This window comes from Cheilinus undulatus, linkage group 17 (assembly GCF_018320785.1).
Source record: "Cheilinus undulatus linkage group 17, ASM1832078v1, whole genome shotgun sequence".
NCBI lineage: Eukaryota > Metazoa > Chordata > Actinopteri > Labriformes > Labridae > Cheilinus > Cheilinus undulatus.
Genome location: NC_054881.1, coordinates 4789726 through 4807255, shown reverse-complemented (window position 1 = coordinate 4807255; position 17530 = coordinate 4789726). Strand labels below are relative to the sequence as shown.

The 17530-nt window shown below is 39.8% G+C and overlaps 1 protein-coding gene across 1 annotated transcript; it reads left to right on the top strand.

Moving 5' to 3' along the window:
* The first annotated feature begins 8636 nt into the window (after positions 1-8636).
* On the top strand, positions 8637-15518 carry il1b (interleukin 1, beta). The gene is made up of 7 exons (XM_041810503.1): positions 8637-8727; positions 10673-10750; positions 12257-12308; positions 12582-12774; positions 13930-14103; positions 14832-14956; positions 15046-15518. The coding sequence occupies exons 1-7, from the start codon at positions 8693-8695 to the stop codon at positions 15253-15255; spliced, it is 867 nt and encodes a 288-aa protein (XP_041666437.1). The 5' UTR covers positions 8637-8692; the 3' UTR covers positions 15256-15518.
* Positions 15519-17530: the final 2012 nt, after the last annotated feature.

Here is a 17530-nt window from a genome sequence, read left to right as displayed (position 1 = left end):
AAGCGTTCTCTCCCGTCATTCACAAGATCACACCTTTTATACTTACGAGCACATTACACAAAGGATCATCCCCAGCATACATCTGTTGTCTGCTACTTATTTACTTCTACAACCCCAAATGCAATAGTCATTTCTTCCCAAAGTGGTCTTTATGACCTTTTACAACATACAGCTGCTCCCCTAGTTGATGACTTGCTCTCCTGATCAGACATCCTGAAACCCCATGGCTAAAACCCTTAATATCAAGAAAATATGATTGTTTCCTCGCAGTGGTTGACAGCAAGCCCGGAGCAGAACGAGCTGTTCAGCTAGCCCTATCTACTCTTCAGTACAAGCACAGGCACACGGACTAGTAGGGGTTATAGCAGCTTCAGCAGGGCAGCCGTGAATGTCATGCATTTAAAGACCAGCCTTCATAATCAGAGCGGTTCATCAGCAAGTGATGGGTCAGTGCTAGTTTTCCCCCACTGGGCTTTTCTTAAATATGCTTTTGGTGTTGCTTCTAGGTCAAACGTTAAACTCTCTCATGCACTCTTACACACACACACACACACAAACACACTCTCTATCTGTTACAAACATTACAAGTTGATTAATTTGCTTTACAATGGAATTATTGGGATCTTGAGGCTTTCACATTTAAAGTAGTTTATTTTGGTGTTTCTTTGTAAAGTAAACTTAAAACAGTGTCTGGATATTTTTGAGTCTTTAAAGAAATTAATCTAATTTTGTAAGTGAGTCAGGAGTTTCCTCTGTGGGTGCAGAACAGTCTAGCAAGTGCAGTAGGTGCTATTTTTGATGTCTTGTGTGCATTCCAAAGAGATGAGAGATCTAGCGGAAGAAATGTCAATGTCAATGTGTCATGGTTGTTGATAGGGGTGGGCAATAATGGAAAAAAATCATATCATGATTTTTTTATGGCCAAATGAAGATCACGATTTTATCATAATTTTTTTCATTAGCTATATTTCTAAGACAAATTTGCAAGTTAGTGACCAGAAAAAAAACAACCTTTTCTCTGATTTTTATTTCTTCTGCACCATCCTCTTGGCCAATACATTATTTGTACTAGTGCATCCCAAAAAATTTGAATATCATGGAAAAGTTCGATGTTTTTTTTCATTTGTTTCTGAAAGTGAAACCCATATATTATATAGACTCATTACATACAGAGTGAATTATTTCAAGCCTTTATTTCTTGAAATGTTGATGATTATGGCTGACAGATAAGAAAACCCAAAATTCAGTGTCTCAAAAAATTAGAATATTACATATGATCAATTAAAAAAAGGATATTTTACACAGAAATGTCAGGCTTCTGAAAAGTATGTTCATTTCTATGCCTTCAAAACTTGGTTGGGCCTTCTTTTGCATGAATTACTGCATCAGTGCGGCATGGCATGAAGGCGATCAGCCTGTGGCACTGCTCAGGTGTAATGGAAGCCCAGGTTGCTTTGAAAGCGGCCTTCAGGTCATCTGCATTATTGGGTCTGGTGTCTCTCATCTTCCTCTTGACAATACCCCATAGATTCTCTGTGGGGTTCAGGTCAGGCCAGTTTGCTGGCCAATCAAGCACAGTAACACCATGGTCATTGAACCAGCTTTTGGTACCTTTGGCAGTGTGGGCAGGTGCCAAGTCCTGCTGGAAATTGAAGTCAGCATCTCCATGAAGCTTGTCAGCAGAAGGAAGCATGAAGGTCTCTAAAATGTCCTGGGAGATGGCTGCGTTGACTGTGGACTTCAGAAAACACAGTGGACCAACACCAGCAGATGCCATGGCAGCCCAAATCATCACTGTGGAAACTTCACACTGGACTTCAAGCAACGAGGATTCTGTGCCTCTGACCTCCCTCCAGACTCTGGGACCTTGATTTACAAATGACATGCAAAATGTACTTTCATCTGAAAAGAGGACTTTGGACCACTGAGCAACAGTCCAGTTCTTTTCTCTACAGCCCAGGTAAGACGCTTCTGACGTGGTCTCTGGTTCAGGAGTGGACTGACATGAGGAATGCCACATTTGTAGCCCGTGTCTAGGATTCGTCTGTGCGTAATGGCTCTTGATGCTCTGACTCCAGCCTCAGTCCACTCCTTGTGAAGCTCCCCCAAATTCTTGAATGGATTTTGCTTGACAATCCTCTCAAGGCTGCGGTTATCCCTTCTGCTGGTGCACCTTTTCCTACCAAACTTTTCCCTTCCACTCAACTTTCTATGAATATGCTTGGATACAGCACTCTGTGAACAACCAGCTTCTTTAGCAATGACCTTTTGTGGCTTACCCTCCTTGTGGAGGGTGTCACTGACTGTCTTCTGGACATCTGTCAAGTCTGCAGTCTTCCCCATGATTGTGTAGCTACTGACCCAGACTGAGAGACCATTTAAAGGCTCAGGAAACCTTTGCAGGTGTTTGGAGTTCACTAGCTGATTAGGGTGTGACACCATGACTTTCCAATATTGAACTTTTTCACAATATTCTAATTTTCTGAGACACCAAATTTTAGAATTTCATTATCTGTCAGCCATAATCATCAACATTTCAAGAAATAAAGTCTTGAAATATTTCACCCTATGTGTAATGAGTTTATATGATATATGGGTTTCACTTTCTGAATGAGTGACAGAAAATACTAAACTTTCATGACATTCTAATTTTTTGAGATGTACCTGTAGATAAAGTACTGTTGCATATTAGTGTGTTAGAGTGAATTCTGAATGTGTATCTATGGCCCTGACTGAAACCCCACCACACTTCACAGTAAATTAGGGCTGAATGATTTGTGAAAATAATGAAATTGTGATTTTTTCCCCCCAATATTGCAATTATGATTTGATATGCGATTATTTTGTGAGTTTCTCATCTCATGTATTTTCCAACAAAAACAAGCAATAGGTCTATCTGTGTATAAACCAACACAATTGTAGATTAAACTAAGGCTGGACAATTCTGGGAAAAAAAAAAAAATCTGTGATGATTTTGACTCATTTTGCACATTAGATATGAACTGTTGTATTAAAAGAAGTGATAGTTTTTTTTCTCATATTTAACAAGACAAACATACAAAAATGAAGGAAATAGGATTTTTTTGTACACTTTTCTAAAACTACACCACTAAAATGATTGTATGATATATAATAAATAATGTCTCTGCTTCAAAAAAAATGGTATTTTGTCACAAATTTCAGGTTAAAGAAATATTGCACCTTCTGTGATTTGAAAATTGCAGCAGGCCATATTGCGATTTAATCTCATTTGCGATTAATTGCCCAGCCCTATTGTATATTTATTTATAAACTTGAAACAAGAAGTAAGACAATTTGTGTTTGGTACATTATTTCTTTGTTGTAACAATGCTTCTTGGCATTAAATTTTATACCGTTGGAAAGCCTGTTTAATACTCTTTTAAATGGTGCTACATGTGTAAGGATCATGCATTTGTAGGATGAACAGCAGAGCTGAGGAGGGCTGCGCCCATGAAAAATATGCCAAATCTTCTCTGCCAATGCCAAACAGTTGATTCTGCCATTGACTCTTGTTTGGTGTTTGGTGAATTGGATTATTGAAGTTTGAAGAAACAAGACATATTGGCAATTTAACTATTTATTTATTTAACGAACAGGAGCCTCAGTAGTGTGTGGAAGAACCATACACAGCCACAACAGCCTGGCTCCTCCTCCTCATGCTGGTCACCAGCCTGGTCACACACTGCTGTGGGATGGCATCCCATTCTTCAACCAGCATTTGTCGCAGGTCAGCCAACGTGGTTGTGTTGGTCACTCTGGCACCAACAGCACACCCAAGCTAGGCCTGGGCGATATGGCCAAAAAATCTAATCCCCGATTTTCTTTCAATAAATTTGATTTACGATTTTAAACGATTTTTTCTTATCCTTGTTTAAAAAAACACACACATTAAATAAATGACCAAAAAAAAAGTAAAAGCGTGTTTTTCTTTTATTTTGTGAATTAGGTTAGATGTAACGAATACCAACTGGATTTTCCTCTTGGGTAAGAGCAAGCTGTAATTTGGTCTCAAATATGCACCTTTTTACTGCAAGGAAAGTTTACATCAACACAGACAGGATGCAATTATTTGCAGAAACCTGTGATGACATACAGAATTCATGTCTGAGCATAACATGAAAAATGTTTTTTCATTATTATTTCTGTATGTTCAATATTGTGTTACTGCTTCTATAGTTTTAGGTTCCACTTCTGTAATGCTGAGGTGAGTCAAGCGATGATTGACTACACCTTATTTCCTATTGGGGGCTTTCACAATAAAAGCCCTTAATAAATATCAACAGCTACAGACTTTACTTGTGAAGGAATTTTTGGAAGTAACATTTTTACCATTGTTCAACTACGTTTCTGCAGCGGTACCAGCGACTTTCTGCAAAGTGCAGTGTTTACAGCTGCATCTCTTTATACATCTCTGTGTCGTTTACCGCCACAGCTCGTTTCTAACACTGAACATGGATTTATTAAGTGAGTCAGGAGTTTAAACACATTTCAAAGTGTTGTTTTTGTGGAATCATTGCAGCGCTGAGCTAAAAACAAACCGAGGCAGCCCAACTTGTGTTAAAGCCCTAAACAGACTTGACACATACGCTCTGCAAAGCGAACACGGTCCTTATCATTTGCTGCTTACTGGATACTGGTTTACTTCCAAATGACCACCACTAGATTTCAGTGCTATTGGCTGCTTTGAGTGTGTGTTTGATGGATGTAGAGCTTTTGTCAATTCCGTAGTGAGACACACTTTCGTCACTCGACTGCATGTCTTTGAGATGGTGACACACGTTTGTTGTGCTGCTTCCTTTAGTTGTCAGCTTTTAAACAAATATTGCAGTGTGCTGTGGTGTGCTCATGGTCCGAAGCAGCAAACCTGAACCAGGTCCAAACAGCTGACGAAAATATACAGTTCTTATGGGAGGAAACTCAGCATTTGCGCCGGTAGCCGTGCTGTTGTTTGCGCGTCTCTGTGGTGAAGGAGGGGGAGGGTCTAAACTACGAGAGCCCCAGGGGGAGAGAAAGAGGTGTACAGAGGAATATCAAAAAATCTAGATTTTTATTTTTTAATTCGCCCTAACAAAAAAAAATCCGATATGTTGATAAAACCGATATATAGCACAGGCCTAACCCAAGCTGATCCCGCAAGTGTTCAATGGGGTTAAGGTCAGGACTGCTGGCAGGCCATTCCATCCTCTCCACTCCTAAATTCTGGAGGTAGTCTCTGATAAACCCCGCTCTGTGGGGGGGAGTGTTGTCATCTTGGAGGATAGAGTTCTTTCTGACAGGGTGAGAAAACAGTATTCTTAGGGTGTTGTCTTCTTGAGACGCCCACTTCGCGGCCTGTCTCTGACATTCCCCGTTAAATGGAACTTGGCCTTCAGTTTGGAGATGGTACTAGGTTTCACTCCAAACAATGCCGCAACTTGGCTTTGCGGAACACCAACTTGAAGTTACCCAACCGACGGGCACTAACCAGATCAGTCAAACGTGGCATGCCGATTCTTGAAGCAGACATCTACTGACCACTGTAGCAGGGCCCATGCTCACAGGTGCTGCCAATCAGGTGCCTGAGTGTACCAGAAGCTCAAAACAAGAGTCAATAGCAACAGCAAAATAAGCTGTTTGGCATTGGCAGAGAAGATTTGGCACATTTTTCATGGGCGCAACCCACATACTCAGCTCTGCTGCTCATCCCACAAATGCATGATCCTTACAAATGTGGCATCATTTAAAAGGGTAATAAACAGGCTTTCCAACGGTATAAGATTTATTACCAAGAAGCATTGTTACAACGAAGAAATAATGTACCAAACACAAATTACCTTACTTTTTAAGTGTATATACTAAATGACGTCTTCTTCTTACCTATCCTAATTTTTCTCACAACCTCTACATACTACAAAAGCAATACCTCACATACAGGCTTTATGCACTTTCTGTTGATCACACAAAAATATTTACACATGACTTATGTACAAGCCTTTTATCCTCCCTAGACCAGCTCAGCTGCTTTGCTGGAATTGTGTAGGACTGGAAGTGGTGTCAGCTTAGAAGCTATTTTTCTTTATAGCATGTCCTTCCTTTGGATGCTGTTTTTCTCTTAGCCTGTCCTGCCCGTGCAGACCTTTCCCCTCTAAGAATCTCCTGCCCTTAGCTGAAGCTCCTCAAAAGTTGAAAGCAGGTGAGCAGAGGTTAGGTCTGTGGTGTCAGCCTCTGATTTCTCTTTTCTCACTACAGCCCACACTGTCACACTAAAACCTTAGTGAGAGCGGGGTTTCCCACGGTTGGAGTTTTACTCTTTTGTGTGTTAAACAAACAGGACATCTTTGCCCCCGCTGGGCCAAACATTTAATTTTAAATGTTAACTTCACACAATCAACTAAAAGCTAATCCTCGAGTCATGAAATGTCTAACAGACAAGGCCACCTGCTTCCTGTACACTTGGTTTTTTTTTCTAGGTCAGATGAGCTCATATTACAGGAAGACACAGCAGCACATTAACGTGCCATGCTTTAGAAATGAGAAGTTAAAACACCAGTGAACCTGTCATCAGAAATACAAAGCCCAACTGTAGCTGATTTAAATTTCTCATCTCTGCAAACATCAGAAAAAACATTTAAAAACACCAGATCCAGAGAGGGGGCCTGGAGTTTAACGGCTAAGACCAGTTTAGCTCACAAACTTTCACTGGAGATTCAAACCTAATTCCAAAAAAGTTGGAGCATTGTGAAAAAAATCTGAGAAACAGAAAACACTAAATTGCATCCTTTTCAACCTTTATTCAAGTGTATACAGCACAATATGCACACATTCTGAATCTGAAGCCTTTGGCACTTTCCAAAAAAGTTGGGACAGGACTGCAGCTCAATCACCTTTTCTTCTAACAACACCCTGTGAGCGTCTGAGGACTTACAACACTGATTGTTGAAGAATTTAAAGTGGGATTCTTTCCTATTCTGTTTTGATGTACAGTTCTGTGCAGTTTAAGGCATGTTTAAACTTGAGTGCAAACTTCAAACTTCGCAGGGAAGGACCCAGGCTCCTGAATGAAAGCTTGTCCTCTGCAGGAACCATGATCCTGAATAAAAGCTTGTCCTCTGACTGAGCATGATCCTGAATAAAAGCTTGGCCTCTGAAGGAACCAGGCTCCTGAATAAAAGCTGTCCTCTTAAGGAACCAGGCTCCTGAATAAAAGCTGTCCTCTTAAGGAACCAGGCTCCTGAATAAAAGCTTGTCCTCTTAAGGAACCAGGCTCCTGAATAAAAGCTGTCCTCTAAAGGAACCAGGCTCCTGAATAAAAGCTGTCCTCTAAAGGAACCAGGCTCCTGAATAAAAGCTGTCCTCTTAAGGAACCAGGCTCCTGAATAAAAGCTTGTCCTCTTAAGGAACCAGGCTCCTGAATAAAAGCTGTCCTCTTAAGGAACCAGGCTCCTGAATAAAAGCTGTCCTCTAAAGGAACCAGGCTCCTGAATAAAAGCTGTCCTCTAAAGGAACCAGGCTCCTGAATAAAAGCTTGTCCTCTTAAGGAACCAGGCTCCTGAATAAAAGGCTGTCCTCTTAAGGAACCAGGCTCCCGAATAAAAGCTGTCCTCTGAAGGAGCATGATCCTGAATAAAAGCTTATCCTCTGAAGGAACCAGGCTCCTGAATAAAAGCTTGTCCTCTTAAGGAACCAGGCTCCTGAATAAAAGCTTGTCCTCTGAAGGAACCAGGCTCCTGAATAAAAGCTGTCCTCTTAAGAAACCATGATCCTGAATAAAAGCTTGGCCTCTTAAGAAACCAGGCTCCTGCATAAAAACTTGTCCTCTGAAGAAACCATGATCCTGAATAAAAGCTTGGCCTCTTAAGAAACCAGGCTCCTGCATAAAAACTTGTCCTCTGAAGAAACCATGATCCTGAATAAAAGCTTGGCCCTGAAGGAACCAGGCCCCTGAATAAAAGCTGTCCTCTTAAGGAACCAGGCTCCTGAATAAAAGCTTGTCCTCTGAAGGAACCAGGCTCCTGAATAAAAGCTGTCCTCTTAAGGAACCAGGCTCCTGAATAAAAGCTTGTCCTCTGAAGGAACCAGGCTCCTGAGTAAAAGAGAGTTTATCAGTTGATTAGGATGTGACGCCATGACTTTCCAATATTGAACTTTTTCACAATATTCTAATTTTATGAGACGCTGAATTTTGGGTTTTCATTATCTGTCAGCCATAATCATCAACATTTCAAGAAATGAAAGCTTGAAATACTTCAACCCATGTGTAATGAGTCTATATAATATATGGGTTCACTTTCTGAAATGAGTGACAAAAAATAATGAACGGTTTCATGATATTTTAATGTTTTGAGATGTACCTGTAAATGCTGTTGTTTCAGTCAACATATTGAAAGATTAGAGGCTGGTTTGGTTTATAAGCTTGTTTTTAATCAGACAATTGAGTTTTCTCTAACTTATGCTGTAGTACACCACAGACAGTGATAAGGAGAGAGTGTTTATGAGTTCACGTTTGCAAGTGTTTAATTTCTTCCTGTTGTGGTTGCTGGTGTTATTTTTAGAGAAAGTGGGCATGGCATGTGATAATCACGTCAAAAAACCGGAAGTCAAATCACATATTAATTCTGCCACTATTCACTCAGCTTTCACTGCTGCAGAAGGCTTTCAGGTAGACGCTTCACTGAAGACAAAGACAGGAAACATGTCCGACTTTGACCTGGCTGATGCTCTGGAGGGGTAAGTGTAGTTAAGCTTTTATAATACCTTTAAATGTAAGTTTATAAGTTCTTTAAAATTAAGAAAAACTAACGTGAGAAATTTAGCACATAAGAGGAGATGGAGCATATGAACTGTGATGAGGTGGCAGTCAGCCCACGAGAAAGATCCTGAAAATCTTGTTTCTTATCGGCCTCAGGGGAAGGGAAATGGCTCTGAAATGTCCGCAGCCCGTGCCGCTCTGCCGGTAAAGCCCGGGTCATGTGCTGCTGAGGTTTTTATTTGTAGTAAAATGCATTCAGCTGCTTCTTCTGCACAATTTTCAAGGCATATTCAAACAGGTACAGTACAGAAGGGATGAAAATCATTACAACACATTTAGGAGTCCTGCTTCCCCAATACCGGGTCGTTTCTATAGTTGAAAACTGCATAAAAATGCCGTGAATGCTTTTTGACACTTGGCTCCCTCTCTCTCTCTCCCGAGGGCAGCTTTGGGTTAAAATCATAAGTGAAGATGTGAAGTTTCTGTCAAAAACAAGGATTGGCTTCTGTCAAACAGGCGGCTCTAAAAAGTAACAGTCTCAAAAGGTTTGCACGTTTTTAGAACCTCTCCAGGAAGTAGGGTGATCGCTGCACCATAATTTTGAATTTAGATATGTCTTTAAAAAACTCCAGATCACTCAGGAGCACTCTCGTCATACATTTAACCATTTTATTACAAATGGGTGTATAGTTTTACCTTGTGGAGAAGGCTCTACTCAAAAGATTTTCCCTGGGTTACTCAAGCAGCATGCTTGGACTTTCCAGGTAGTGCATCCTAGAAACCCCCATAGGGATAGATACATTTATGACCAAGCATATTTTCATTTGAATTAGTTCAGAAGCAAATAATCCATAGCAGCATGAATTTGCTATAAAGGAAGAGGCTGGAAGAAGTAAAACTTTGCCAGCAGAAGTGTGATGCAGTAATGCAAGCAGTAAAATATGTCACATTTAAATGGACCACCGCAGAAAAAGCTGGGATTGGCTATGGGAGCTGGAAGGCCATAATTGGGATCAGCTGGCCGTCAGAAGATAACGGCTGAGCGTATGACTACCCATCCTGCATGAACTACCGCTAAGCTTTGCATAGAACTTTGCAAGCCAAAATCTGAAGAATAACCACCCCTAAAGGTCTGATCTTAAAACCGCTGTTCTGCTCCATTTTTCACAATGAGTGGTTGAAAATGTGGTTAAAAAGGAGCCAGTAGTGAGTCCTGAGGCTAGACCAACTGAGAAGCACTGATTTATTTCCATGTTTTAAGATTGGCAAAATCTTTTATACCCCTTATACACCATGTGTTTCAAAATAATCAGATCTCTACTTTTCTAGATCTTTGGTATCAAAAAGGACTGAATGTAATGATCTCCAGTTAAATTTTAAACCAACATAGAGAGAACTGTCTAAACTGCATGAATACATTGGCAACACTTGGAAAAGTTGCAGAAGACTCGAGGTTTCCTGCACTAAGTAGACAAACCTGATTTAATAAAATACTAGTGATGTCTTTGTGTGTGAGTCAACCTGTGGTTATATTTTAACCCCTTAAATCCTATTGTATCATATTTGATACATACTTTAATGATACTGCTATTTCATCAATAGGATCAATAAATTAATAAAAGATTCTGAATACAATCTGATAGATTATAAAAATGCCCTCAAGTGGATTATCAGTTACCAAAAACACCTAATGTATCAAATGAAATACAAAAAATATATATATGTTAAATTTTATGGAAATTTGGATTTTTTTGGATTTCAGCAGAAAGAGAAATTAACATTTCATTTCCAAAAAAATGTAATTTTCTGGCTATGATTTTGTTTTCAGGCTTTAATGGGTTAAACAGAACTCATTCTATGTTTATATTTTTACAGTAAAGCAAGAAATATAACATTTAAAATATTTTTTTTAATTCTTTTTAGGCCTCTCCCAACCCCCGCCTCGGTGTCTTGTGAGCCCATGGGGGTCCATGCCCCCCAGTTTGGAAACCACTGGATGAGGTGATTAAAACACTTTTCTTTATTAACATCAAATTTGTGATCACAAGAAAGTATCGGCTATTATCATTTGTAAACATATATGGTGCTTAAATGTATGGGAGCCCTAAGAGGACATGCACCCATACATATTGTGTGCATTTATTTTATTCAGATTACCACTGCAATGAGATTTTTCAAAACTTCTTTAGTATGTTTTCTGGAGGAAAAAAAACGTGTTTCCTGCTATGGTGATTTTTTTTTTATAAGATCTGGAGAAATAAACCATGAATAAAAGAAAAAAATCTTTCATTTTTAAATTCCACAAGAAAAATAAGTCTTGACTCAACACCTTAAATGGAGAAAAATTAAATAACATGGATGCAGGACCTCTTCAGGCTTCCATACTAGCTGGCAGTTCTGCACCAAGGCGTTTACCTTTTTAAATTATCTGAATGTTCTTGGTTACTCTAGCTTATCTAGCTTTTACTTCAGTTTGTTTTTGAATGCAGAGCTTTGACTTTTAAAAGTATTTTAAAAACTGGTTTCATCACATTTTCTTAAAGGGGAGTTATTGACTCTGATTTCACATATTCAGGCTCTGAATTATGGAAGCCCTGAGCAGAATTACATCCAAACATTTTATTTTTAATATTATTTACAATTCTGTGATGACACTTATTTTCTTTTAAACGTCTTGAGTTATTTGTCTATTTTTCTCAAGTTAACAACCCTGAATTTCCCATTAAAGTGAGTTAATTTGTCATTTTCTTGTGATTTTGATAAATAAAATCATTACACTTGGAAAAAGCATGTCGTTAACTCGAGAAAACAAGATAAATAAGTCAGTATCATCTGAAAACAGCCCAAATTGAGTTGTTAGCACAGAAAAAGAGAGTAAAACGACATAAATGGATGCGTGACCTTTTCGGGCTCCCGTAGAAATGGGCTATTGCACACAGAAAGTTTTACTTTTGGGACTTTTAAGAGCATTTTCATGCTAAACTTTTTCATAATAAATGGAAGACCTAAGCAGACGTGCATCTGTACTTTTTATTCACACTGATTTCTCACGATTAAACAAAACTTTTGATAGTTTTCCTGAGTTAAATTTTTTATTACCTTGTTTTTAATCTCTTTTTCCTGTAAGGTAGTTTGTTATGACAGAAGGACAGCATTGTTATCTTGAGAAAACCTCATGAATAGGCCAGTATCTTAAGAAAACCAAAATGTAGGCTAGTTATCACAGAAAAGAGAGTAAAATAAAAAGGAAGAATGCATGGCCTCTCATGAAAAGTCACACTTTTATGACTTCATTTTAATGCTAAATCTTTTACTGAAGTTTGTTCTGGGACTTAAAATCGTATCTCTGTTCTGAATGATAGTTTCAGCACATTTACAAAAAGTAAGTTATTAGCGCTGATTTTCTATAGTTGGGACAACTGATGAATTGCCTCACCCTGCAGGAATATTCAACTTTCGATAAAGAGAAGCCTTGTAACAGTAAGCATGTATTTTTGTTTATTGCAGTGCTGCGGTCCTCAGTGACAACATATCTGAGCCCAGCTGCTCTAACATGAAGGTAAGAGGACTAGAGCTTGATCAGTGAGCCTCCAACATGTCTGTATGTTAATTCTTCAGTCAGAAACATGCATCACACTTGCATCTCCAAGTGACTGATTGGCTTTTATGGCCTTAACTCTGACATGCAGTCATAAAAGTAAAAGTAAATCTGACAGCCGTAGTGTAAATGTGGTTAATGAAAACGTCTTTGTCAGCTCTGCCACCTCTAAAGGGAACCCCCCCCCCCCAAGCGCTGACATTTGTTTTTTCTTTGGGTTTTTTTTATCCACAGGATGATCAAATACAGATAGTTAAACTTGAGGAGGGAATTGAGCTGGTGGTTTCCCACAAGCCCCGCTCCCTCCACCATGTTGGTAAGCTGGTGCTGGCTGTGAACAAGATGAAGAAACCTCTGATGAGCCGTGACGGAAGGGAGCTCAGAGGACGGGAGCTCTGCAGCGCCATCCTGGAAAACGTGGTGGAAGGTAAAAATAGTTAATACTGTCAGAGTGAAATTGATTTTTAAATAAAGTTTGTAGTAACGCTTGTGTTTGAGAGGCTGAAAGCGATCCAGTTTTGCCATCATAACTGTTATTTTAAGCTAATAAAAACCAGTCCTGATCAAGAACTTTATAGCTCACCGAAATTATGGCTGTTCGTTTTCCAAAGTTATGAGCCCCTTTAATTTTCATTAGTCATTATTTCCTTTATGTTCATAACATTATAAATTTAAAACAAAATGTAAGGCAATTTGTGTTTGGTCCATTATTTCTTCGTTGTAACAATGCTTCTTGGTAATAAATTTTATACCATTGGAAAGCCTGTTTATTACCCTTTTAAATGGGCCACATTTGTAAGGATCATGCATTTGTGGGAGGAGCAGCAGAGCTGAGTACAAACAGCTTATTCTGCTGTTGCTATTGACTCCTGTTTTGAGCTTCTGGTGCTGCCAATCAGGTGCCTGATTGGCAGCACCTGTGAGCATGGGCCCTGCTACAGTGGTCAGTAGATGCAAGCCCCGCCCCTCCTGGAAATTTTTAAAAATTCAATTACTTAGACCAGTGTCACATTTCATGATTATAATTTGAAACTCCTATGGTACGTAAATGTGAGCAAATATGGACTATATGTTTATATTGATCCTTTCATACAGTATAATTTACATTTTTAACATCTGATAACATAAGATCATAATTCTGAAGGCAGGGCAGCTTTTATTTTGGCGTGGCGGTGTGCCACGATCAATTACATGTAGCAGAAACCCTGATGCTCAGTACAATAATCATCTACCACTGTAACAGTGCTGGCACTAAAAGCCGAGCCCAGTTTAAACTTTAGGATTTGTCACTGATCATTTCAGCCAGCCTTCACTGAACTTTTATAGTGGAGCATGGAGCGACCTCTGGTGGTCAAAATAGGAATTACAGAAAAAGAGAACCAGTGGCACTCAACTGAATCAGCAGACTTTTTTTTAACACCTTCCTCTCGGGGTGTCCAAACATTTTTGGAGTCAAACCCCATAGATATAACAAAGTCACACTTGTACAGTGATTTATGTTTTTGTTTACTTCATGTCACTGCTGATGTGATGCACCACCTTTTCAGAAATCTGATGAAACACCTGTCTCACCTCTCCACAGAAAGGATTGTGAAGATGACCAGTAGCCCCTGTATGGCGGCGAGAACGTTCCACCGCTCTGGCAGTGAGACTCAGTTCACTCTGTCTGACGTGAATCAGAGGAGCATTGTCCTTGAGACACCAGGGATGAAACTGCAGGCCGTCATTCTAAAGGGAGGGTACGAAAGCTGCAAAGGTACGAGGATTTCACATCCCAATGAAACTCTGTGGATTGTTTTATAGTCTCTGATTATCATAGATCGACCACTTTTACTTTTGGCTGAAGACGCCTCATCTGCAAGCATTTGATATTCACAGGCAGCATAGCCAACTGTGTATTTCAACCAGTCAGTCTTCATCTGTGAGTCAACCTGGCAGGTCTAGACCATACTCTGTTAAAGTGTTTTGATAGACCCAGCATTGATCCACCATGGCCCCAATAAACCCAGAGAATGGGCCCTCCCCAGTTGTGAATGATTACTGCTATCGGTGCATGTGTATAGGATGTGAACCATTTTTCCACTTCTGCCCACTATGTGCCATTTCTTTGTTGCCACTTTTAACCCATTTTTGCCACTTGTAGGCCCATTTGACACTTTTTTTAACCCCTTTCAGGGATTTCTTCCCATACACGCATACATATTTAACCCAACCTTAATGGTTTGTATTCATATTTTTATTCAGGTTTAAATAAAACATAATCATGACTAGATGTGTATTTTGAGGCTGATTGTGAGGTTTTCAGGGCTGTGTAGGTCAATGTTCCGCCTTTTTTCCCCTTTACTATCATAAAGTAAATCTCTTCATCTGATTCAATAATCAAGAACTGACTCACTTATGAACTTAAACTTGAACTATATGGACTTTTGAAATGAAAAATAGTTCTAAACATGATATTAACCATTTTCCCTTTTCCCACTTTAGTGAACTTTAAACTGTCAAAATTCTTCACTGTGCCTGCGGGGAACGGCCAGCCAGTCCTGCTGTCCATCAACTCATACCACCTGTCGTCCTCCATGAAAGAAGACAGGGCCGAGCTGTGTCTGGAGGTAAACACACAGAAATCACACAAATAAATCACAATCACTGTTAGAATTTCTTCTTTTAGCTCAGATTTTCCTCTTTTTTGCCCCCTCAGCAATGCTGTGAGGAACACCTGAGGAGCATCCACAGTGACACCACCCTGCACCGTTTCCTCTTCAACAAGCGGAAGGAGGGCAGTGACATGATCACGTTTGAGTCCGTCTGCTGTCCCGGCTGGTTCATCAGCACCTCCCCCAACGACGAGCAGCCACTGGGCATGTGCCGAGCGGACGCTCAACCTCTACGCAATTTCAGGATCAACTAAAAAAAGAAAAATCCTGCTGGCTTGGAGAAGACATAGAAACCAGAGTTAAGCTTGTAGAAGTTTATCCACTAGAGGGAGCTGTCGACTTTAGGATCTATCTGTTACTGTAGAAGCTCAGTATAATCCACTAAAGCTAGTTTGTCTTTATATTCACTTATAAATGCTTACATTTATCACCTTTAGTAGAGGATATTCCTCACGTACAGTGCTTAACAAATTTATCAGACCACCCTATCCCTAACCAAAGTAAGGTTTATGCCACAGCTGCCCTAAATTAACAGCATTGGTAATTACCAAAATCATTTTTGATGTTTCTGCAATGGTTAATACACCAATATGTAGAAGCTCTTTAACCCAAATGATATTTTTAATGCTAAAATGTAATTATTATTGTTATCCATGAATTTTCAAACTTACTGATTTACAAAAAAACTGAAAAAATAGTAAAGCACATTATCATTTCTTGATTAATATGACAAATTATAGTCATTTACTTGCATTCCTGAACAGAAAAACTAGTTTTAGTGGTTGAATGTTATGCTTGATTCATTTCTGACTTCTCAGAGAAGCCCAGTGAGCCGGCTCAAATTTGGGTGAATTCAGTCTGAAATCCCTCATTCCTGTTCAAAATGGTAAAACATGGAGAACTGACTGGAAATGAAAGCGTCCACATTAAAGCACTTCATGATGCTGGATGGTCTTTGAGACAAATATGACAGGTGGTCTAATAAATTTGTTCAGCACGGTATGTCTTTGACGTTATTGTAACTCATACATTTTGTAATTAATAAAGTTTAAAAGCTCATGACTGGCTTTTCTGTCTTTTGTTTTAGAATCAGGATGAAGAGATAATCTTAAATCAAAGTCATCACCCATGAAGGCATTAAAATAATGGCTGTATCAGAGGTGACTTGTCCTTGAAAATGGCCTGTAAACTCTGTAAAAATGCTTTATTTTATTTAAACATACAAAGACACGCTGAAATACGGAGACTGTGATATTCAAGGTAATGTATATGGAGTCATGTCCATTTCCTAGAAGTCAGCTTCACCCCGTTTGACCCCTGCAGATTATCTCTCTCCTTTTATAATTTCATCAGATTATTTGACGTCAAAGCTCGCAGGTATTCAGAGCTCTAACCCGCTGACCTTTGACCTCGCTGTGAAATTTATATTCCCGCACTGACACAGTTTCCTCTGAGCATGCTCACGCTCTACCGAGCCTTCATTATTAACGTGCACACATCACACAGCAGAGAGTAAATGAGTTATTGAGCCCGTGTCTATAAAAAGCATGACTCTGCAAGATCCTCTGCTGCAGAGTGAAATAAAGTCTGTGGATGAAGATGACTGAATTGTTCTTTTATAGTTTTAAGTGTATAAAGTCAATGAATTAAAGACCGTTAAACCGTGACGAGGCAACTTTAGGGGAAGTGACTCATTCTTCCTCTATCAAACACAGAAGTTTAATTACACAACAATGATGATCTTGGAAGGAATCTACTTTACTTGTAATCAGGAGGAATTAGAGGACACTTTAACACCTGAATCGTTTGAAGGTGTTTGGGGGGAGGAATGTTGTCCCATTCTTGTCTGATTTTCCTTTTCTGATGTTTCTTATTGGCTGGCTAGTTCAGGACCAAGAGTCTACTTCTCCCGTGAAGCCATGCTGTTGTGATGGATGTGGTACGTGGTAAGGCTGGGCAATTAATTGCAAATTAGCTGATTAGATTTTGGGGTTGATCCAGATCACCTTCTGGATGCAGGAATTTTTTTAAGGATTCTGTACTATTGGGAGATAGGGCAAATGGCGGAGGTCTGCCCTGCTACCACTTCACACCAGGAGATGGTGGACATGAGTAACTTCAATCCCAGCAGAAGTTTTTGGTGCAGCAGTTTTTGGGTGTGTTTCGATTCAAAGTTTTGGAGTTTATAGAGTTTGAAAGACGAACGCCCGGTCGAGGAGACGAGTCGGAGCCTAACAGAGAGAAAGACAGCGAACTGTAGCAAGAATGCTCACAACGCTGGGAGGAACAGAGGAATATTCACCCTCTGCCATGACTTCCAGTCGTCCAGTGAGACCATGTGTGCATCTGTTGGCACCCGTAGTGAAGCCAATGCTTTGCCTCACTGTGTTTCAACCCCACCGGGGAGGGAGTAATCGGCGAATGCCGTGGTGGGGGGCACATGGGGACGGATTCAGGAATTTTTTAAAGGGTTCTTCACTATTGGGAGATAGGACTAATGGTGGAGGTCTGCGCTCTCCGAGTGCTTTT

Bases quoted from the DNA above. Each gene is read 5' to 3' on its own strand.
- il1b (XM_041810503.1), top strand. From the start codon at position 8,693: ATGTCCGACTTTGACCTGGCTGATGCTCTGGAGGG. The intron at 8,728-10,672 runs GTAAGTGTAGTT...AATTCTTTTTAG, and splicing joins CTGGCTGATGCTCTGGAGGG to GCCTCTCCCAACCCCCGCCT. The intron at 14,957-15,045 runs GTAAACACACAG...TTGCCCCCTCAG, and splicing joins GGGCCGAGCTGTGTCTGGAG to CAATGCTGTGAGGAACACCT.